Consider the following 23600-nt stretch of genomic DNA (forward strand, 5'->3'; position numbering starts at 1 on the left):
CACATGAAATACGTGATGTGTATGAACAATATACACTAAGGAGCTAGTGTGCAATAATCAGTGTCAATGTGATAAGAGTAGTGTTTATTACACTACATGTTAATGTACGCACCTTATCACACGCAAAAAAGCAACTGAAATTAATTTCCATCTGGAAATCGTGACTCAACTCACAATTTCAGTTGTTTTTTTGCGAGTGTGTAAAGGTGTGTGCAACAAGTTTTTGCCATATGATAATGTCGTTGCTAAGATAAGAAAATAGCTATGAAATATGCTTTTATTCCGAATACCTTTGGAAATTGAAAAGAATAAACCTCATCTTTATTTCCCACTGTAGGTAATCCATAATCTCATTCATATATCCTTTGATTCCATGATGCCAGCAGGCCAATCTAGACTATTCCTAATTCCATGAAAAAAAAAAAAAAAAACCCAATAGCCCTGCTCCGCATAATTATTGGTCATGGTGCACTAAGCACTCATCTTTTGTTATTGGGTCATACTGTAAGAGGAATTTTAAGAAATGAAGCCTATAACTCTAGTAGGTGGGTTGTGATGAGACATGAGACTATGAGATCATAGACAAATGTTGAAAATGACTGGTAACCGAAAGCAACACGAGTCATGACTCTAAACACATTTAACACTTTAGAATTATACTAAAAGAAAGATAAATTGTGCTCACCACCTCAGACTTTGCAAGTGTCACCTCTCTCAGCACCTTCCTCACATATTTGTAGTATATATATGCCGTGTGTAAGTCATTATTGAATCAAGCGACAGAGCAATTATAGTCATTGTATTATTTGAAGGTATTGGTTTATTATGTTGTACTATGTTCTTTATATAGAAAAAAGATATCTTTTTTGCTTTCTGTTCATTGTTTTCTTCAACAAATACAAGTTTTGAGATCATTTCCGCATGGTTGTGGTTAATTTTGATGAGTTTGCATTGATTTCATCATATGTTCCATGAAATTTGCTTAATATCTTTGTCCTATATAATCTGGGAGAGGATAAGGTATATACTCAAAAATAAAATGGAAGCTTTGAACCTTTTATCTAAGCTCTTAATCTCTTTTTTGCTGAGTACCTTTGCTCTTAATTTGTTGCACTTCTCGACAGCTTCATCAGGTCTTTCTTTTCTTTTTCTATTCTTTTTTAAAAATTTGATTTGTTTTCTCTGCATGGTTTTTACTGTGAATTCTTCCATCTTCTCCTTTCTTTCATAGTTATAACTTGTTTGCTTGAATGGGTTTGATCGTACTAGTTCTAGTTGATGATTCTCAAAATCAAGGATATCAAATGTAAAAAACAGTGAATATGATTGTTTATATGGCCATATGCTCATCCCTGCAAGAATTTTAAGAGAATGATTTGATAAAGAACTGTTACCCCCTCACCCTTTAAGGTTTTTGACTCCAAAATTTCCTCTTTGTTATGTGAAGGGAAGGCAGCTTTTATAGAGTAGGATTTGTTCTGAGCAAACTCCTCTTAAGTACTTGTGTTCTACAATCATAAAGAAATAAAACTTTCTTGCAGAGATATTCTTGAAGATGGACGCTGTTAGGAGGTGCAGTGGAGCCAAATATGACTGCTTGCTCTTCGGTATGTCGTAATGCAACTTAATCTACTTAGTTTAATGTTCTATTGCATTGCTTTAATAATGAAATGTTACTGTCCCCTATTTTATAAAAAACCCAACTGAGCAAATTTTTGTGTTTGATCAACCAGTTAGAGATAGAGACTGGAAATTTGACAAAATAATGTAGTCTTCATGATTTAATGTTAGAAAACATCGTTAGCATAGATGATAAATTATATATGTAAATGTTATTGATCTTTGGGTTCCCAACATGTTCTGCAGATATGGATGATACTCTGTATCCCATGAGCTCCGGTATCAACTTGGCTTGTCGCAAGAATATAATGCGTATGATTGTTGACACTTATGATAATGATGATGGTGTCAACGGTGGTAATACAGTTACAATGACAGGGAGATTGATAAATTTTTTTTTTTTAAATTTGTTGTAGAGTACATGTTGCAACATTTGCACATGGATGAAAGTGAAGTACCAAGGATGTGCTTGGAATTGTATAAGGAATATGGGACAACAATGGCCGGTCTAAAGGTAAAATAAAGATGGATTTCTTGAAAATTATCTGTCAATATTAATAATTTCCTGAATTATTCTATTCTGTTTATACTTGGGAGTTCACAAATTTTAGTCTTTCCCTTCAGGCTCTTGGTTATGAATTCGATGACGACGAGTTTCATGCTTATGTCCATGGAAGACTACCCTACGATGCCCTCAAGCCAGATCCAGTTTTAAGGAATCTTCTACTTTCCATGCCACAGCGTAAAATAGTATGTCAATACTGTTCTACTCTTTCACATTCATGTTCACAAACAAGACAGCAATATGTTGGTAATTCTAAGCTGTTTGAACTGGTTTTTTCAGATCTTCACTGACAAAGCACATGTATCTCAAGTTCTAAGCAGGTTGGGTTTGGAAGATTGTTTTGAAGGCATCATTTGCTTTGAAACACTTAACCCTCCCCAAGAACCAGTTGGGTGCATTGATGTGCCAGTTGATAATTCAGTCCTCTCAGGAGATGCCCCAGAGCCAGAATCCTATAGTATAGGTTTAACTGAGGGTGGAAGTTTCAACTCCAAGTCACGAATCCTCTGCAAACCCTCTGTGGAAGCTATTGAAGCTGCTATTCAGATAGCAAACATTGACCCAAAGAAAACAGTAAAATTCAATGCACATCTCAGTTTATTTTTGGGATAAATTTATCTCAACTTTAAAACCATTATTTGTTGCTTTAAACATTGCCGAAATGAGTAACAAAAATTTTCTATTCCTTTCTCAGATCTTCTTTGATGACAGTGTTCGAAACATTGCAAGTGGAAAAGCAGCCGGACTTCATACTGTTATAGTAAGTTTTGAGTGGCGTTGTAGTATAAAGTACTGCAAGTTTGCAGCTTACCTAACTAAATAATCCAAACAAACAAAACTAGAAAACGTTAAAAATCATATCTTGGAACCCAATAATAAAGTTAACCCCCACCCAGAAAACAAAAATAATACTTAGAGAAAGAGTACAAATATAAAAACAAACTCAGCACAGGTGAGGATTTCTTCATATGCTCATGTTCCAGATGGCAACATATTTCATTATTATCAGCATTTTTTACCGTGTTGCAGGGCAATTGAATCAATCATGTTAGGATGGGAGATGGTGCCTTGGATTAGATTCACATCAACAATGCATTATTAGCATGAATGACTGCTTTTCTCTACGACCATAAGGGAATAAATAACATAGACTTTGGTCAAATTTAATGAAAGTGAGATTTTTGATGGCAGGTGGGGAGCTCAATATTGGTTCCTGGTGCTGACCATGCCTTGAGTAGCATCCACAATATAAAGGAAGCACTACCTGAAATATGGGAAGGTGAAGGAGAGCAGATCGGGCAAGTTATTCAGTCCAGTGCAGTTGCAACTGTTGCCCTGGCATAATTTCCCCCCGGCGACACATTTATGTTTAATTCTCGTGCAATGTAAAATAAAAACACTGATAAATTCCTATGTCAAGTTTAGCTTATTATACAACATCTATGAAACAATGAATACAAAAATCTTATTCTCCTAGTTGCCACCACAGAATGGTATGTGAACTGCCTATGAATTCATGTAAGTGAAACAATTTAGTTGACCACAACACATGCCAAATCCTTGCATTTGAAATTTGGATCCACCCTACTCATAATACACGCTCCTCTACTGCTAGCTTATATAAAATCATCCGAAATTTCCTCAGCTAACATTAATAATATCTCACACATAGTATTTTTTGCTAAATCAATTGCACAGTCACAAAAAGTGATAATTAGGACATCGTGCATCAGCAGATAAATCAGGCACCTACAGGTAGCTCTCCACAATTGATGATTCTGCATGGCAAGCGAGGACTATCTGACCTGCTTGTCTCCTGGGATTCCAGTTTTCTCACAACATCCAGTCCATCAATAACATTTCCAAACACAACATGGCGATTGTCCAACCAAGGAGTCTACATAAAGCAAATTAAGGACATTATCTATAAAGAGTTTAGAGTCATGGAGATCCAACTTAACCTAACAGAGACTTGTGTATAACTACTTTAATTGCCTGTGATACAGAAGGATCAGGTGGTGGTATGAGATAAGTAAACATTCAAGTACATGGACTAGACATGGTCACCATGGTAAACTTGTGTTTACAAAAAAAGGCTAGGGGACCAGTAAAAAGTTAATACCCTTCAACCAGAAATGACACAGTTGTAATTTAATAAATAAAACTCCTGAAACTTTCCAATCATTCTACTTTCTTATTTAAATGTGTTATTAGTTGAAGCCATCCAGTCAAAGACTCTTGGCTTCTTCCATGAGGTGTTTTGGCAGGCCAGTACGGATCATGCGTCCAGGCTTGCCTTGAGGTAGGTAAGGCTAGAGAAGTATTGAGGAGAAATGTCACTGTTCAATCTTGCTGAAGAATATTGTTATCTGTATATTCATAATTCACCTCATAATTCTGTATATTCTTATTTGAAAATGATTTATTACTCAACTTAGTGAAGAGCCATGCCACCTCAATAGCATTGCCATAAGAATGTCAATTAGGGGTAAAGAAAATTTCCAGGTATTCAAGAGATAAATTTTGTTCTTCAAAGATTACTGAAGTAACATTTTCTAATACTACATGTGATATATGATGACTGGTTTTAAAAGTGAAAAGAATGCAATGAGAAATACTATCAAACCGATTGAAAAGGATTACAGCAGCTATCTCACCTTGACTGTGCAAATGAAAAATTGGCTCCCATTGGTATCAGGTCCTGCATTAGCCATGCTCAAAACTCCAGGCCCTACATGCTTCACTGCAATTAATGCCTGAATGTCAGTAGTCAGTACCATAGTCACTGTCATTCAAATACTTTCCCAAGAACTCTAACTGAATTCCTTATATTATGAAGCAAGATAAAGACAATAGAGGAGGAAGATTTTGAAGTGCTCCTCATTATTGAAGCAAAATGCTATCATTGAGGTGCTAGTAAGACATACATGCAAAGCTCTCATCTTCAAATTTAGAACCATAGATGCTGATTCCTCCAGTTCCCTGCAGCCATTAAACACCTTAAATTTTGGCTTAGTTTTAAAGCACCTACCTTTCGGGTACACACCCACACACACACACACTCAGAGAACTCACATCTCCTTCAGTGAAGTCCCCTCCCTGGATCATGAAATCTTTAATAATACGGTGAAAGGAACATCCTTTGTAGCCATAGCCTTTCTCTCCTACATATAGATATTTCAATTTAATCTTCAAAGTGCGCCATTATACAATTTATATCAGAACAACAACAACAACAACAACAGCGGCAGCAGTCACGATGTTTCTAAAGAATTAGGACTAATGTGAACAAAGCTTGCCTGTGCACAAGGCTCGAAAATTCTCAACAGTTTTTGGAACAACGTCTCCAAATAGGCCCATTACAATTCTACCTACAGGTTCACCCCCAATGTCTACGTCAAAGAAGACCTTGGTTGTCACTTTCGCTTGCAGCTCTAGTTCCTAAAATAACATAACATTTATAAGATAACCAAATTTTTGAATGCAATGAGGATTATAGGAACTATTCTATGCATATAACAACAATGTATAAGGAGTTAAAAATGAGAAAGTATCAATAATGCAAATTTTCTTCTCAAACATGTAATTTTATCACTATCATGAGATTTTTGGTTTCTATTGGCAGAAATCTTTCTTCCAATGTTTTAGACACGATGAGGAGATTCTCATTAACAAGTACCAAAAGCACGGTGATTAAATCATACACTTACAGTTGCCATTGAGTAGCACACCATTCTTTTGTACTTAATTGAAGGTGCTCTTGAAAGTTGTATGACAGAAACACTAGAGGCAGAGTGAGATTTTGAAGTCAATGCTCTTGCAGTTGCAGGGTAGCATAGACGTGGAGCTTGGGAGTAGCCTGAGTGCAAACTTGTAGAGCCGCATACAACATGTGGCATATGCACATTATTCACATTTGGTCCATGACTACCCTGATAAAAAGAAAAGAATGCTCACGTTAGAAACTAGCAAGTGTAACAACAAAGAAGGGTGAATATTAAGCATTAACCTGCATTTTCTTGCAAGCAACCTAATAGTCACAATAAAAACAATATTAACAAAATTGTGCTTTTATGTACTGTCTGAATCTCTGAGGAAGGTGATATGAGCAAAAGAATTAGCTTTAGCATGGTATGAAAGAGAATAGCAAAGACAAAACTAAGGTACCTCAGATTCCCCAAGTAAATTCAAACACATGGCTGCATTGACCAATACAGCACAAATAGTGTCATCTTTCCCAAGGACAATTAAAATCAATATAATCATGTGTTTGAATTCAATTGAGGAACCTAATAAGCAGTTGTGCCTCAATTTTGCCTAAATAGTAATTTGTACTTGGAGGTAATGTTAATAGTATTGTAACTGTTAGTGGGCAATAACCCAATTGCTTGTTACAAGTGCATTTCATAGTAAATTTAACAAATTTCAAATTAAAATTTTCAACAACCATACGTATCAAAGCAAAAAAAAAAAAAAAAAAAAAAAAAAAAATTCTACGCAACATAAAGCAAGATTGATTGGATAAACCAGTTAAACTATAAATTTGACTGAAAATCTAAAAGCCCAGTTGGGATTGAGATATAGGGAGATGAAAAAAAGTAGAGTTCTGAACCTGAAAAAGAGAAGGAAGAGTGGCATGACAGTGCACCAGTTGCATTGAGACTGTAGAGGCCATAAGGGCTGACTGATAGTTTAGTAAAAAAGTTACAGAAAGAAATGCCTCAAAAAGACTATCTTTGTTCTCTCAGAAAAGAGTAGAGTAGAAATCTCAAATCTGGATAGGAATAATAATAGGATAGACAGACACAGACTAGAGAGTGGAAGATGGGTTGTTGTGTTGGGGACTTTGGAGATTAGGATTGGTCGGCCTTGGCTTTTTGTCTTTTTGTTTTGGTGGTGGAGGCCTTGTGTTACTCGATCACCTTGTGCTCGCGGTTGGATTTGCATCATGACGGCCCAACCCACATTGATTCCTCCGAAGGGGTCATCAAATTCCTCGCAATAGGTCCACAGCCCACACCACACCTCCATGTAAATATTGGAAATAATTAGGTACCCAATGTACAAATTTTTCTCTTTTTACGAGGGCATGGTACACAATGTTACTCTAATTTGTTTTGAAGAAGTCGATTCTTAGACCTGAACTCGTGATCTCATTGCAGTAAAACTCTACCTGGGGAAATAATTTTAATTCAAAAATAAATATAATTATTCTTAGGCTAATTATACATTGAATTTTTTTTTTTCTAAGCTCACTTAAACTTTGCATACTCTATATAAAGGAAAATGTAATTGTAAAATGGTCCAAGCATAGTGAAAGGCCTCCTTGATGTATCGACAAGGCAATCAAGTGGCACGATTTATGGCTGCTCATGTTGAAAGAAGATTATATGAATGATGTTTGATTTGATGAATTGTCCTCTTTACTGTTGTTTTGAGTCTTGACAAATAATGTACTCTAAATTTGGTTATCTAAAAAAAAATTTCTACATTTTCTTTAAAAAAAATATATAAAAAGTTTAGTGAAAGGCTGTAGGTGATGGTTTTGGCCTTGAAGTTATTATTAGTTTTTTGTACATTGTAAAGTCTATTCAAGTGAACTTCCTTTTTTTTTTTTTTTTTTTTGCTTAATGGAACTTTCATTAAATCCAAAAACTAAATATTAAATAACACAAACTTCATAAAGCATGCCTTTAAGACTTCCAGTTCCCGAGGAAAGTTTTTGGGGGGGGGGGGGGGGATTGGCTCTTCAAAAATTGTTCTAGGTTTTTGGTACGGTATCTAAGAGTACTTGCATTTTGAGTATGCAAAAAAATCTTTATTTTACCTTCTTAGATATCACTTTATTTATTTTACAATTTCATTTTATAACTCATCTAACATCTTAGTTTCTATTTTTACATACAACTCATTAAAATAATATAAACCATCCCACCAAAATAATAATATAAATATAAAGTGAGTGAGACAAAGTGAGAGAGAGAGAAAGAAAAATTGAATAAAATATATTATTTTAGTTTACAAACTCATGAATATTTAGAACTTACTATTCACAGGTTGTAAAAAAATTTAGGAATACATCCCCGAATGGAGTTCTTTTTTAGATGTTCAGTGGCTATTTTAGCAATTTGGGAGATTTTACATCCTCAATGCTAATGTTCTAAAGACATTATCAAGGGAATGATTTTTTATTCTAGTTGGCATAAATTTTGGGTAAGACTTAGGCATGCATGTTGCAATAGCGTCCTTAAATACATTCAAACATATTAGTATATCGAATTTAATTGCTTTAGAAAAGATAATATTATTATTTTTATTCATAAATGCAACCGTGTGTTTAAAGTTAATATTATTATTTTTATGCGCACCATATCTAAGTTTTGCCCAAGGTAAAACATTATAAAAGAATGGAAAGATGGGTATAACACCTTTTTATTTATTTATATACAAGATAGAATTTCTACTTTAATTTAATCTAAGTGTATATGCGTGTGAATCTTTCTCTTGAAAACTTAAACCTCAACCTTTGCCCTCCACACCTCACAAACACTTATACTTATGGAGTGATTATCGCCCTAAGGGTGTGTGGTAGTGGATATAATACCTTAGGTGCAATACATTAGATTCCCCAATTAAATTTAAGCACTTAGTTGCATTGACCAACCAAATACAACCACTACTATTATTTACAAGGATAATTAAATTTCATGCAACTAGGTATTTGAATTTAATTAAAGAAACTAATTTATTACACCCATAATTAGTTAGTTAATTAATATGCCTAAGTTTTACCCCAAAAAGAAATCTATTTTGGGGTAGGGTTGTTTGGGTTGGGTTGAGCCAGAAGTTAAAAAGGCTTTGGTTGATAATGAATTGGATTAGAATTTTGGGATGGGCAAGGAGTGATTGTTATATGTCAAATGTTGTTGTGTGGCTGCTGAAGGAGGACAGAACAGAACCAGAATATGCGCGCTTTTCCAACCACAACGTTAGACTCTTCACTCTGTTCCCCACATCTCTTCTTAAATCATCATAACCCAAGAAATCTTAATCTAATTCTTGCAACCAACTCTGCTTCTGCTCCAATCCCAAGTCTATGTCTCCCTAGATTGTTCCTACTACCTCATCTGTATTGCTCTTCTTCTAGTTCAAGTTCAAACCTCGACTTGGGTGGCAACGAAAATTCTGATGCTGAAGAAGAAGAAGAGAACGGGTTAGAATATGGGGATGGTGTATGCATTGAGATCGAGAAGCTTGAAAGCAATAGTCGCAGAATTCGATCTAGAATTGACATTGACGCACCTCTCCAAACTGTGTGGAACATTCTCACTGATTATGAGAGATTGGCTGATTTCATTCCTGGTCTTGCTGTCTGTCAATTGCTACTGAAGTCTGACAACTTCGCCCGACTTTTCCAGGTCCCTTTTCAATTCTCTTTTTCTTAGTAGAAGACACAACTTTAGTATTTCACAGTAGAAGATACACTGCATTATTAGATTTAATGTACACCCATAAAGGCTATGACTAAAAATTTTCTCTAATTTGCTGATTGGTAGTGTGGACACCACTTTTTGATGATAAATACCAACCGTTCCAAAATTTCAAACTTTTAGGAAAGGGTGTAAATTTGTAATTGATCATTTCATCATAAATTCTAACACTCACTCTGGCATGTGGGCCCAGACTTCCCCTTTGATGAGTGGAACGAATTTTAACATTTTAAATGATAAGTAGAGTAGAGACATGGATCAATTCCTCTAATTCTATTGTAAATTACCAATTGTCCCATAAACTTAAGGTTTCAGGAAATTGTGAATTTAATCATAATTCTAATAATTACAAATTAATGTTGACAAATTTCATTGTAATATTCCTAGTGCAAAATAAGCTTTGTTGATAAATACCAATTCGATCTTTAAAGTAATAATTACATCTAATCGTTTGAATTTTAGGAAACAAAACCTTACCAACAGGTCCCTACACTGATTCTTGAATCTTTGCAGTACCTACACATATATAGTTAGGTTTTGAAGTACTAGTCTTCAATGGAACGCATGAAGGTTTGGGGGAACAATCTACATCATAAAGCACTTTGACCATTGGCCATAAGGTTGTCAGCAAGTATGAAAGTTTGTTCGGGCTCCGATATTGGGGAAGTTTAATACATAGATGCCTATTATGTAATTGTTTCAATAAGTTCATCTAATGAATGTTTAAATGTATGCAAGATGATACTATTGAGTGATGACACATATGGTTGATGACTGAGGAATGAGAATGTTTGGGGCTGTATGCAATTTTAGATCCAACCAAGAGTTTGAAATTTGGAGTTTCAGGATTGAGGTCCTTGATTGTAGCTCTCATTCTCAAGTCAATGTTAAACAAATTGGCGTGCTAGCTCCTTGTGTTCGCATGGGTTATTTCGAGTGCAATGCACTCATTATTTTCTCCTAATTCACCCTCTGTCTCATTTTTTACCACACATTGATATTGTTATGTGACATAGACTGAAGACCTTATCTTGAAACAAGTTTTCCATTGTTTACCTCTTTGTGTCAGCATGGGTTATTTCAAGTGCAATGCACTCGATGTTTTTTCCTAAATCACCCTATGCCTCTTGTTTTACCACACATTGATATTGTTATGTGACATAGACTGCAGACCTCATCTTGAAACAAGTTTTCCACTAAGTTTAGTTCTGACCTTTTGCCTTTGATCCTACTTACTGTGCAATTACAACCTTTAAAACAGATTGGACAGCAAAACTTGGCATTTGGGCTGAAATTTAATGCGAAAGGAATTGTTGATTGTTATGAAAGAGAACTTGAAAGCCTTCCTTTTGGTCAAAAGCGTGATATTGAGTTTAAGATGATTGAAGGAGACTTTCAACTATTTGAAGGAAAATGGTCTATCGAACAGGTAATATTTTGTTGATTTAATGTTGTTGGGCATCTTCTATGTCAGTTGTGTTAATTTGTCTCTTTAGTTGTTCTCGAGCATGTGTATGCATGCATGTATAGCTGCTCATATGGTTTAGCTTGCTAATTATATGGCACTTGTTCTCTATTTAAGTTTTGCAATTGTTTCTAAACATCTCAACATTCTGTTTAAAGCTAATGTTTATAGAAGTTAAAGATTGGACACTGTTTAAGCTAGAATGTATTAATTATTATACAGTTTCTAAAGGCCAGCTATGATCTATGTTGGGGACCACGCCTCATGAAAACTGGAGGCCACTAGTTTGAATCTCTCCTTCTCCCTCACCTTAGGGCCAAAACTTACTTAAAAAGAAAGAAAGAAAGAAGAAAAGAAAGATTGCATCCTAACTTCGAAACTTGCACACGACTCCAACAAAATTCACTGGCTAGGTTGCAGACATCTTTTTATCAGTGTAAAATATATGGTTTCATTGTTTTTATATCCCAGAATTTCGTCAAAGATCATAGCTGGCCTTTAGCAGGTGAATAATACATTCTAACTTAGAATTTTGAATCAAGAAAATATAGGTATGGGGGCTATGATCACCAAAAACAGGAACAACAAAAGATTATATCTCATAGAGTTAAATTCCTGCTCTCAACCCATAACTAATACAAGCTCAAAGTTTCCTTCATAATAAGTCCTGGAATTTTTCATTTACATATGAATTTCTCTTATGTTTCTAAGGCCTTTTTATTTTTTAATAAGTTTTGCCTCAAAGGGAGGGGGAAAGGAGATTCAAACTAGTGACCGCTTCATAAGGCGTGATCCCCAGTCAATTGTGCTTATACATGATCAATTTGATTTTTTTTTAAAGATAAAAAGATATGTTGATTCATGTTTGGGCTGGACTGATATAGGGTCTTCAGCACTTAAGTATTGATCTAGGTTTTAAATGATATATGGCCAAAGTAAGATGAATATGGCGTTATACATATGGAATTTGTATCCCTATTCTCTAATGTAGGTTCAAAATTGACAAATTCACATAGAATTATGTGTATCATATTCAAAGAGCTTACTGTTTCAATCAATGGGTTATGCAGTCCAATGGAGGAAGAAATGAAGATAGTGATTCCTTGGCAGGCCAAAAAATGTATACAACTCTTTCTTACTTAGTTGATGTAAAGCCAAAGCTGTGGTTGCCAGTTCAGTTTGTTGAGGGTAGACTGTGCATGGAGATTAAAATGAACCTTGCATGCATCCGAGAAGAAGCACAAAGAACAGTTCACAACACTCTGCGTGTTCAATAATATTATTGACCTCTGATTTGTTTTATGTAAGTATGTCCTCTTCCAAGTGTATTTTATAGCTCGAAAAATTGTCAGTTGCTTGTAATCATTCTCAAGTATAATGTTAGCATATGTGTATACATAAGGTGGTGGCAGGGGGAGGCCCATTGGGGTGTGGGGGTAACTTGTTACAAAAAACAAATGAGCATTTTGGTGGGTAGGATAATAAATTTGCTGAGCAGAAGTACATTTTTGTGTGCTCCATCCATTGTCGGAGAAGCCTGCACATAGGTAAAATTTTTTCAGGTTGGAGTGCTATCTTTCAACATACTGCATGGCAATTTATAATTCTATCTATATGTGTTTCTTTATGATTCATTGAGACACTTTAAAAGGTCACAGGACTATTAAATAAATTGTGTGATTAAAAGTACTATTCGTTTGTACAATCACATGGTGGATTGAGCCTTCTCAAAAAAAAAAAAAAAATGGTGGATTGGGGGAACTTTTCTCCAAATTGGTACCAAGAAAAATTATGTTGTCTGCACACCAAGTGCAACTGGAACTGTACTGCACCTCAAAGGGGAGAGAGTCAGGAACTCAATCTAAGTCCAATTGAACGGTTAATCTAAGGGTTGAGATAAATGAAGGAAGAAGGCAAAAGTCTTTTATCTCATCAACTAGAAATACTCACAGCCAGGTCAAGGGGGGAAGTATCTCATGAGCTGGGCTGGAGGACCCAACAGTTGGCCACAGTTCAGTTATGGACTATGTACCCTCTTCAGAAGCAGTTTACATGCTTAAAAGGGAACAAAGTTCCAAGACCCACCCTTAGCTTGTTTAGGAGTACTGTTAAATAGAATGGGGAGGGGAAAAATGGAAACTATTTGGAATTGGAAAAGAGAGACATTTCCCATAATCGCACTAGTTATCTATCATATGGGTTTCTTACCATTTTCCTTTCGGTTGTGGACTAGTGATATGGTTAGTCAAACATTGTCTATTTGCCTTCTAAAGTAGCATTTAGATAAAAGAAATTAAACCATCATAAAAAATAAAAAATAAAAAAAAATAAAAAAACACACACACACACACAGTAAATAAATAGTTACCATCCATTTCATGTACTAAGATACAATTGATTGGAGATTATAAAACTAAAAAGAATAAACCTCCATTATGTAATAAAAAACCCTTTGAGCATAATCATGGGTTTTTTTTTTTTTGAAAAGGATGGGTTTGTTTGTTAAAATTTGATAGTTACAATGTACAACAACGAGGGAGGGGAAATTAAAAAAAAAAAAAAGAAAAAAAGAATAAACCTCCATTAATTAATAAAAAAACCCTTTGTGCATAATCATGGGGTTTTTTTTTTGTCACTATTCTACAAAGTTTTAACTAATCATGATATTTTTTAATATGTTTTCTAAAATTCAAGAAAATAATAAAAAGCAAAAGCTTTCATGAAAATAGACAAGAAAAAAATGCCCCAAGGTGAAACAAATAGACATTTAATATCATAAATGAAAACATCTCACTCATGATAAATATTTCAAAATGAGCACCCAATCTCTTCTAAAAAAAAGAGCGTTCAATCTAAATTCATTATTAATAAGCACTAGACAGCTATAATGAAGATCAATTCAATCATCACCGTGCACCTTTGGTGTGGTAGTCACTCTACAAGTATAAGTGCATGTGAGGTGTGGGGGGGCAAAAGTCGGGATTCAAGTCTCCAGAAGGAAGCTTCACACACATATACACTTAAATTAGGTTAAAGTAGAATTTATATCTTGTATTAAAAAAAAAAAGGAAAAAAAAGAAGAAGAAGAAGAAGAAGAAGATCAATTCACTCAATGTACTTATGGTGATCATCAAACAAGATGAAACAACTTCTATGAAAAATCACATAAAAGTGCCCTAATATTTACACAAAAGGCCCATTTTTGACAATATTATGTCAGCAGAAACAACTTCCCTATAAGCATGATTTACAAACCAATCAATAAAGGACTTCAAACCTTTTTTTAGTCCTAGCCCAACTATTTTCTATGGCCCAATGTGGACAGGTGAAGGCATTATGGATTGGTTGAATACTTGAATTACATTCAAAGCATCTCTTACAAACATTGCTAATTTATTTGGGGAGATTATCCTTGGTTTTGGTTTAAATCCATCCAACTGTGGTACCATGTAGCATCTATATACTTAGGGCAATCTCATTTTCAATCTTCCAACAAGTACCTTTTTTTTCTTCTAACAATTCCCTTGATGCTAGAATGGTGTTCCAAACCCACGAGCCATTTTTAACTTTGGGAACTTGCCATAATTGTTTCCCTTACATGTACTTGCTAGATAACATTTTTACCCATAATTTATCTACTTTTATTAGTATGTTCCATACTAAATTACTAAATTTAGCAGTTAAGGCGACATTCATGCATTGCATTGTTCTCAACCCTAGACCTCCTTAGTCCTTACACATTTAGGCCTACATATGTCATCCCAAGCTTTGAGATACATTTTTTTTGGGATAATTACACATAACCCACCTGTGGTTAGGGCGAAAATCACTTTGCCTACCCGTGGTTTGAAAAGTATCACTTAACCCACCTGTGGTATGTTTCCGTCAATCTCCGTAACCCACCTCAAGCCCAGCCGTTACAAAAACACCTCTTAACACCAAAACACAACATAATGTAAATCAAAACACCCAAAACTCAGAAACTTTTCAAGAGAGAGACTTGTGGTGAGATCAACGTGTTCTTCGTGGTTTTTATATCTCTTTTTCAGCATCACTCACCCGCAAATCCCTACTCTCTTTCAGTTTCATGGGGTTTTCTCGCAGACCCATTTCGCATTCCACCCGAATTCCCACAAACCCAGTTCAGATTAGTGGGTTTCATACTTGTTCTTCGTGCCACTCTTACTCTCACCTGTTGAGTTCTAGCCATGGAGCCGAGTTTAAGAATTTGGGCCGTTTTGAAATGCGATTTGGGCAACTGGGTTTTGATCATTTTCTAGTTTCTACAGTTTCGAATGGTGGGTCGGGTGGCTATAGAGGTTCTAGTGGCTATGGGCAACTGGGTTTTTATTTTTATTTTTTATTTTTTATAAATTCAAGGAGTTAGCCAAAGGGTTGAGGGAGGCAATGGGGAAAACTTCTATCTTTCTTTTCTCTCTATTGTGAACCCATAACCACTGGCCACCGTGATTTCTGCAAAAAAAAGAATAAAGCACACCCATGAATCTATAGTAAGGTTGATCTGGTGAACCTATACCAGTAACTTAATTCGATAGTAACCCATCAAAAGCAAAAGTGATTTATAATGGAATAAACCAGCTGCCTAGATTGAAAAAAGAAAAAAAGAAAAGAAACTTGCAATAACATACAAAGAGATGGGAGTCACCTCAATGTGTAGAAGATATAAATCAGAGTCTATAACCAGGTTTTGTTCCTTATGAAATATCCATCGTGGCACAACTTTATTAATCCAATGACCATAGTTTCTTGGGAAGCTCCATATCAATCTGCTACTCCCTGGACTAACTGGAATGGAAAAATTTAAAAAAAAAAATTCCTTCTGCACAGATGTATCCTGCATCAACCAAGATTTACATAAATAGAAGTACTAAGGAACGAAAAATGAAATACATAAGTAAGAATTAACCAAAAATTTTGTTTATCATCTATGTATAAAAGATTAATCAATCTAATAGATAACCTTTCTGGTTCCAGCTGATGATTCAGATCCATTAGCTTGATCCTTAGGCTTAAGAGATGCATAAACCAGGTATGGGGCAATAAATGTGCATCTTCTCCATTCCTGAAACTATACTATATTGAACCCATTGCCGTCCAACTTTTCAATCTTAAATTCAATCGGTGTGCACCCCTCTCTATCAGCCTCCGCTGTGAAGGTAACTTGGTTTCAGTCATAAATAAAGAAATCAAAACTTATTGGCAGAACATAAGGATTATTCAAAACTTCACTGTTTTTGGATGGTAGAATTTCCTTTACTCCATAATGTGCATAAGGAACATGAGCAGGATCCATAAGATTCTCAATCAATACCTCATATCTGAATTTGTAAAAAATCAATATATTCCCAATCAGATCTGCTAAAGAGAAAGGAGGTAAGATATAAAAAATAAAAAATAAAAAAAAGAAGCAAAGCCCAAATTTAGGTGCCCAACTTTTAGTGATACACACATTTGAAAACCTTCCATATGATATATATGCCAAATGAAAAGAAAGAAGAAACCATTTACAATCAATCAAAAAGATATGAACTTTCTTATGACATTTGCCAAAATGAAATTATAAAATATTAATACTTTGTCCTTCAGCATTACAGGTGCCTAAAAGTTATAAAACATATAGCAGGAAAAAAGGCCAGATATGGTTTCATAAGTAGAAAAAATAGAATCTATATTTTCCAAGATAACAGGTTTTTGTCAGAAGATAGTGGCAGACCATACCCATTAGGAATATCTCTATTTCCCATTAAGTTAGTATATGAAGGATCATCTATTTCTGGAATGTAGGGGAGTTTCTTTTCCACAAGAATATCTTTGTATAAAAAAAAAAATAAAGCACACCCAAATGCAAAAACCAACAAAACCCACAAATGGTGACACAAAACCACCAAATGGAGAGCCACAACTCATTAATGGCGAGAAAATTTGTAACCACTTATGGAGAGCCAGAACCATCGTGATGAGATGAAACCACCGGGCCAGGACAGGCTGAAAAAGAGATATAAAAACCACGAAGAACACGTTGATCTCATCACAAGTCTCTCTCTTGAAAAGTTTCTGAGTTTTGGGTGTTTTGATTCGCGTTATGTTGTGTTTTGGTGTTAAGAGGTGTTTTTGTAACAGCTGGGCTTGAGGTGGGTTACGGAGATTGATGGAAACATACCACAGGTGGGTTAAGTGATACTTTTCAAACCACGGGTAGGCAAAGTGATTTTCGCCCTAACCACAGGTGGGTTATGTGTAATTATCCCTTTTTTTTTAATTCCTTCTTTCTCAAAAAAAAAAAAAAAAAAAAGTCTCAAAATTGAATCGATTTTTTACAATTTTATTTATTTATTTATTATTTTCCTTGGATACTAGGGAAGACATTGTGTAAATGTAGTAGTAGCTATTGCTTTGATTAGGTCGGTTCTGGTGGCTTGGGATAAAAGTACAGAATTTTTTATGTAATTTATATACCACTTCTTCCAAAGTATTCCTTCTAGATCCATTTTTATTGAGAGGCATCTCAAGGTACTTGAAGTTTAATTCCATTGACTCGAGTTTGAAGAATCTTATGATTTGGCAACATAATAGTGGAAATTTACAAATTCACCATTTGGCCTTACAACTCCTTTATATTTAGTCAAATATTCCTACACTTTATTTGCATTATCCTATTCCTGGGTATCCTTTACAAAAATAATTAGGTCATCTGCAAATAGCAAATGACTAAACTGTCTAAATCTAAAACAACCATTGCCTAAATTAAATCCCCTAATAATACTTCTTTCTGATTTCGCCTTTCAAAAAAAGCCTAGAAAGAACCTCATCACTAAGTATGAAAAGGAAAGGAGGGTAAGGGTCACCTTATCTCATATCTCTTTCAATATAGATAATTCTGAATGGTGATTCATTAATCAAAATAGAGAAAGTCATAGTTGAAATACTCTTTTTTTTTTTTGGGTGTAATTCAGCTTTTATTCATTACACAAATTATAAAGGGGGGTCCCAAAAAAAGAAAAAAACTAGCATAGGCTCCCTGCTACAGCAACCAAGATACAAAACTAACTACAAAACCAAAGCCAAAACAAATGGCAAAGCAAAACATACTAACAACTAAAAAAAATACATCATTAAGGCATCCAAACCAACACCTTTAGCACAGTAGCACACCGACAACACAATAGCACTCTGGCAAAACACATCAGCATAGGATTTCTAGGATCAAGTTAAAATACTACTTGGATCAATCCCCCAATTACAACAGATGGTAGCCAAAACTAACTTCTTGAACTTGGTTCTAAACCTTAGCCTAGCTTTGACATCCTTAATGATGCTTCTCTTTAGCTATTCTTTAGTCTAAATTCTTTCTTCATGAACCATGTCTTTCCTTCGTAGCCAAATGTGGTAGACTGTTGCCTACCATGCAAGTTTGCAAACTATTACTCTTAGCCCCTTTCCTTTTAACTCTCTAGCCCCCAAGCAATCAAGTTCTCCCACACAAACAACATTTGAAACTAGACACAACTTCATCATGTCATCCCAAATTCTTCTAGTGACAGAACATTAAAAAGAGAGATGATCTCTACTTTCAAGGCAATTTCTAAAAAAAAAACACATAAGCTATCACCTAAGTATCTCCACTTGGCCATTCAATCTCGTGTGGACAGCTTATTGATTACAACTAACCAACCAATAAACGAATTATTTCATGATAGTTAAATGGAACAAAGCAACTTCCATCACTCAACTTCGCTAGATTTATCTCTAAGCTCAGTAGGGGTGTTCGCAGTGCTGTGTGGTGCGGTGCAGTTTTGGGCCATTTTTAGTACCGCACTTTGTGGTGCGGTTTAACTAAAATCATAACTGCATCGCACCTTATTTTTGCTGTCACATGTGCGGTGTGGTGCGGTTTAGAGTTTAGCCAAAACCATAACCGCATCACACCTCATTTTTGCTGTCACATATGCGATACTATGTATAAGATGCGGTTTGAAGTCGGTATATTTTTCAAATTTTGGGCTTTTCTTACTCGGCCCAAAACTAATTTTTCCCTTTTTTTGGGCCAAGTTTTAAATTATTGGGCTAGTTTTTCTTTATTTTGGGTTGGCTTTTCTAGTCAACACTTGCTAGAGTTATTAAACTTTTTTTTTTAATAGAAAACTAGGGTTATTAAATTATTAATAATATATTTAATATTAAAAATAAATAAATATATTAATATATAGATAGGGTGCGGTGTGGTTATGCCATTTTGTGGGCGATTTTGGTATGGTTTTTGCGGTTTGTGTGGTTTATGCGGTTTGATGAACACCCCTAAAGCTCAACATATGTTGTAGCACAAGAAAACTTCCCAAATTTAGTAACTTGACAAAGGGTTGTATCCTTATCTTTATGCTTAACATGAAATAGTTGACTCTAAATAGTTAAAAGGGCATCAGATCTATCTGGCCTCCAATTCCATTTATTATCTTTTAACACAAAATCCACTTTAGCTTTAGGATTACTTGTAGCATCATAAATGACACAGAAGCTATAACCAAAACCCTAGCAACATCATAAATACTTTTTTTTTTTTTTTTTTTACCAAAGTGATCCAATCCTTACCAAAACCAAATCTATTTCATATTTTTATGATGAAAGACCACTTCATAATTTTTCTCCATGTCTACCTATAATGTCAAAAATCCTTGCTTGCCTTTCATTTTTCTCTTTGCATGGGTAATCTCTTTAGCAATTACAGGTTTGTGTTGGATTACCCTTATTGAGACAAAAACTCATTGTCAAGGGGATATTCATTTTCATGGCTATCAAGGCTCTTAAGATGAGAGTTATCTCTTTTCTCTATAATGGTTTGGGGAAATCTTAGACATCTCAGATGAAATTCATGTCTCTTCGCATCTTTTTAAGTAATGTTTGTTAATATTTGGCTACTAGTCATTGAGTAGAATCAGTCGACCTAAAAATTAAATAAAACAAATTATATTATAGTGATGCTAGTAATATTTAAAAAAAGAAAAATCAATTAATATATATATATATATATATATATAGATAGATAGATAGATATAGATAATAGTAATCTAAGTTATAGGTCTATTTTAGCCAATCAAATAAATCTATAAAGTACGAGGGTGTACAAATAAGTATCAAATTTATATTATTATTTATTTATTTATTTTTAGAAGAAAGACATCCACTTCATTAAATCAAAGAGGTATTGATTGATATGAACTATATGAGAAATATCTGATGGTATATCTTCCATTCAGACAGGTAATATGGGCAATATAAGTGCTCACGTAGTGAGAGAGTGTGCAACAAAATTCCCTTGATAATGTACATAAGAAAAATTAATACAAGAGAAATGAGAAGCCAAAAGTTTTATGTCTTCGATTAGATGACCATGCAATGCTAAGGATGACTTAGGGTTTATAAGATCTTTAAAAATAATCTTTGAATCACCCTCAACAGTTGCATGCGTGAATCGTAATACCTACTTCCAGTGCAAATTTCATAGTATTTATGGCTACTAAAGCTTCAACTTGTGCTATACTACATGGGATGGGAATTTGCTAAGATAAAGATGCTATAACCAGACCCTCAAAATCACGAATGACTACCCTAATTCTTGCTTTGTTCTCCTTAGTAAAAATTGCTCCATTGAAATTGACTTGGAAACAATTTGAATCCAGCGGTTTCTATTGAACTTGCCGAGTAAAAGATTAGTCGAGTAGAGCTCGTCTTTCGTTCTCTTGAAACTCTAATTATTTGATTCATTGGGCAAGCTTCTTGATTCATATGAAGTTGGTTACGCTGATTCCAAATAGCCCATACAATTTATTATTATTTGTATAAGAGTTGTTTAACATATTTAACACAAGATGCCATCTATATATATATATATTCAGGTATATTATTTAAACAAATTACATGACTCGATAGCAAAGTCATATAATTAAAAGTATACGTAGATATTCATTTCAATAGATTGCACGATTTTGAAGAGAATTTTTTTTTTTGAGAAAGTGATTTTGAAGAGATTAGTTAATAGAAAACGAAATTTAATAAAACTAAGGGGAAAGGAAATTTGTACTCATATAATCTAAATTTAATTGGTAAGAGTGAAACGCTAGAAAAGAATAAGAAAGCGGAGGGATTTAAGGAGAAATTTTAGGAGTAAGTAGCAGTAGATGTTCATGAATATGTTGACTTTTTATCTGGCATAATTAGAAAATAATTGATTGAAAGTGGAGATTCAGTAGTTGACTATGTAAAGTATATGGCAGATCTGGCTCCATAAATTAACAAAAAAAAAAAAAAACACATAAATGGGGGCCTGCGCTGTAGACCACTGAAGAAATTTTATGCAATGAAAAAATATGTTATTTAAGTAGACCCAATTATTGTGTCTATCCAAATTATAGTAGATTACAAAGACCTTTAGCAAAATAACCAAAAAAGAAAAGAAAAGTAGACTATGAAGACTTCTTGAGGCATACTATTTTCCTTTTTCAGTTTATTGAAAGAAAAAAAGATTCAACTAATGAAATATTTTTGTGATATTAAAAAGAAAAATGGAACGATCATCTTGAGATTGTGAAAGACTTATCTTTTTTTTTTTTTTTTTTTTTTTTTTTTGAGAAACAAACACACACACAAGGAAGAGGGAAAGATAGTTGTGGCATGCTTTTGTGAAAGACTTATCAGAATGTAAATATAATATGATGAAAACTACAATGAGATCCATCATCTATTAAAAAAAAAAAAGTAATTCACATTTCAAACACTAGAATTTAGGGCCTAAGAAATTAAATTATAGTCATAAAAGTAAAAAATAAAAAACTTAAACTTTCAAAAGTCACAAATTAAATTCTAAGTTTTGGGGTTCAACTGATGAGACATTAATAATAACATTATTTGTGGTGTCCTATGTCCGTGCTTCGAATCTCATCTCCCCCTTTTCTCTTTATTTATTTAAAAAAACCCTAAGTTTCAAAAAAAAAAAAAAAACAAAATGAAGTCTAGTTTGTTATTTTTTTTTTGAAACTTTAAGTTGAATTTATTACTTATAAAATTATAAGGTTTAATTTTTTTTCTTTAAACTCTTTGTTTAATCTCTTACTTTTGAACATTTTCTCAAATTTTTTTTTTTAAAGTTATATGGTTTAATTTGTTACACTCCCTAAACTATAAATTTTAAGATTTTTTTTCCTAAAAATTACAATACCTATTAAATTAGGATTGTTCTTTTTTTAGGCCAAATTAGGATTAATCTTAATGGTTCAAGAAAAAAGAGAGTTTTTACTTAATTAATGATAGAAAAACGACTTATAAACTTTTGAGTATAGTTCGTGGTATAGTTTTATGTTATAACCTATTTCTTCTTTCCTGTAACTATGTTTGTTTGTGTTTCCAACAAAAAAGAAAGTTATATACAATTAAATTAGGTAAATATAAATATAAATACAAATACGCGTAGATTAGATTTTTTCTTGCATCGTTTTTTATTCTTTTTCTTGATTGCCGTTTGTTGAGTTTTTATTTTTATTTTTTTATTTTTTTATTTTTGCCATAAATATTTTAGATTTGTTGGGTGTTGACATCTTTTTCATCAAGCTGCTTTTCAAATAAAAAATGTTAAAGTTGTTACAGAAGTCTTGTAATTGACATAACAATAAATATGATTGATGTCAATTAAATAAGATAATTAATAATTTTTTGAATAATTTTTATAATTAATGATACATAAATTTGTAGTATAAAAATGTTAAAATTATTACAAAAGTCTTGTAATTGACGTAATAATAAATATGATTGATATCGGTTTAATAAGATAAGGGTTATGTTAACGAGTGCCCTTTGGTCACTCATTAATAATTCATTTTAGGAAAGTTTTGATACCACTTTTAAGGGAAATAAAAAAAGTTGTCAAAATATTAATTACTTTTTTTTTTTTCATTTCCCATAAAAATTTTCTTTAAATGGATTATTAACTAGTACCTTAAGGATACTCGTTAGCATTTCCTATAAGGTAATAAACGATTATTTGAAATTTTTTTTTTTTATAATTAAGACACGTAAGTTTGTAGTTTCACTCTTGCAAATATATTTCTAAATTTAGTTTTTTCTTTTCTTTTCTGGTAATGAAATTTTGGTAAAACTATGGTCAAAATTTTTATTTTTCTTTTAAATGTTGTCCCCACTACATCCCCACCTATCCAATTTCATTGATGAGCATGATGATGGGGTTAGTGCTTATTTATTGACTCGAACAGCGCCAATAGCAACCAATCATTCACTAACAAAATATTATAAACTATTAACAAAAAACAATTAAAGGGTACCAAACCCATGTATAAACAGTCTCTCAACTCTCAAGTCTACTTCTCAACGTAATATATATATATATATATATATATATATGTTTTTTTCTTTTTCCACTTATTTATTTATTTTG

General features: G+C 33.6%; 3 protein-coding genes across 7 annotated transcripts; 2 read left to right on the top strand and 1 right to left on the bottom strand.

Moving 5' to 3' along the window:
- Positions 1–586: 586 nt before the first annotated feature.
- Positions 587–3877, top strand: LOC115959903 (suppressor of disruption of TFIIS). Of its 5 annotated transcripts, none has more exons than XM_031078560.1 (8): positions 587–812; positions 1542–1607; positions 1867–1932; positions 2037–2134; positions 2245–2370; positions 2465–2758; positions 2880–2945; positions 3377–3877. In XM_031078560.1, the coding sequence occupies exons 2-8, from the start codon at positions 1556–1558 to the stop codon at positions 3527–3529; spliced, it is 855 nt and encodes a 284-aa protein (XP_030934420.1). In that variant the 5' UTR covers positions 587–812; positions 1542–1555; the 3' UTR covers positions 3530–3877. The 5 variants fall into 5 exon arrangements, with proteins under 5 accessions (XP_030934420.1, XP_030934421.1, XP_030934422.1 ...); XM_031078561.1 differs by lacking the exon at positions 587–812 and adding an exon at positions 901–1020; XM_031078562.1 differs by lacking the exon at positions 587–812 and adding an exon at positions 1043–1133 and having other exon boundaries at positions 3215–3534.
- LOC115959904 (peptidyl-prolyl cis-trans isomerase) lies at positions 3677–7034 on the bottom strand. Its single transcript, XM_031078564.1, has 7 exons — positions 6798–7034; positions 5896–6117; positions 5485–5626; positions 5261–5349; positions 5113–5167; positions 4843–4928; positions 3677–4082 (listed from the first exon to the last, which is right to left on the bottom strand). Exons 1-7 carry the CDS (start codon positions 6858–6860, stop codon positions 3927–3929), a joined length of 813 nt encoding a protein of 270 aa, XP_030934424.1. The 5' UTR covers positions 6861–7034; the 3' UTR covers positions 3677–3926.
- Positions 7035–9067: 2033 nt separating this feature from the next.
- On the top strand, positions 9068–12800 carry LOC115962284. The gene is made up of 3 exons (XM_031081191.1): positions 9068–9603; positions 10937–11104; positions 12211–12800. Exons 1-3 carry the CDS (start codon positions 9151–9153, stop codon positions 12415–12417), a joined length of 828 nt encoding a protein of 275 aa, XP_030937051.1. The 5' UTR covers positions 9068–9150; the 3' UTR covers positions 12418–12800.
- The last annotated feature ends 10800 nt before the right edge of the window (positions 12801–23600 follow it).

Source organism: Quercus lobata, chromosome 9 (assembly GCF_001633185.2).
Source record: "Quercus lobata isolate SW786 chromosome 9, ValleyOak3.0 Primary Assembly, whole genome shotgun sequence".
Lineage (NCBI taxonomy): Eukaryota > Viridiplantae > Streptophyta > Magnoliopsida > Fagales > Fagaceae > Quercus > Quercus lobata.

Coding starts and splice junctions, on each gene's coding strand:
- LOC115959903 (XM_031078560.1), top strand. CDS start 1,556: ATGGACGCTGTTAGGAGGTGCAGTGGAGCCAAATATGACTGCTTGCTC. Junction 1,933..2,036: donor TTGTCGCAAGAATATAATGC/GTATGATTGTTG, acceptor AATTTGTTGTAG/AGTACATGTTGCAACATTTG. Junction 2,135..2,244: donor CAACAATGGCCGGTCTAAAG/GTAAAATAAAGA, acceptor CTTTCCCTTCAG/GCTCTTGGTTATGAATTCGA.
- LOC115959904 (XM_031078564.1), bottom strand. CDS start 6,860: ATGGCCTCTACAGTCTCAATGCAACTGGTGCACTGTCATGCCACTCTT. Junction 4,929..5,112: donor TGAAGATGAGAGCTTTGCAT/GTATGTCTTACT, acceptor CATTAATTGCAG/TGAAGCATGTAGGGCCTGGA. Junction 4,083..4,842: donor TTTTCATTTGCACAGTCAAG/GTGAGATAGCTG, acceptor TGCTTTATGTAG/ACTCCTTGGTTGGACAATCG.
- LOC115962284 (XM_031081191.1), top strand. CDS start 9,151: ATGCGCGCTTTTCCAACCACAACGTTAGACTCTTCACTCTGTTCCCCA. Junction 9,604..10,936: donor ACTTCGCCCGACTTTTCCAG/GTCCCTTTTCAA, acceptor CCTTTAAAACAG/ATTGGACAGCAAAACTTGGC. Junction 11,105..12,210: donor GAAAATGGTCTATCGAACAG/GTAATATTTTGT, acceptor TGGGTTATGCAG/TCCAATGGAGGAAGAAATGA.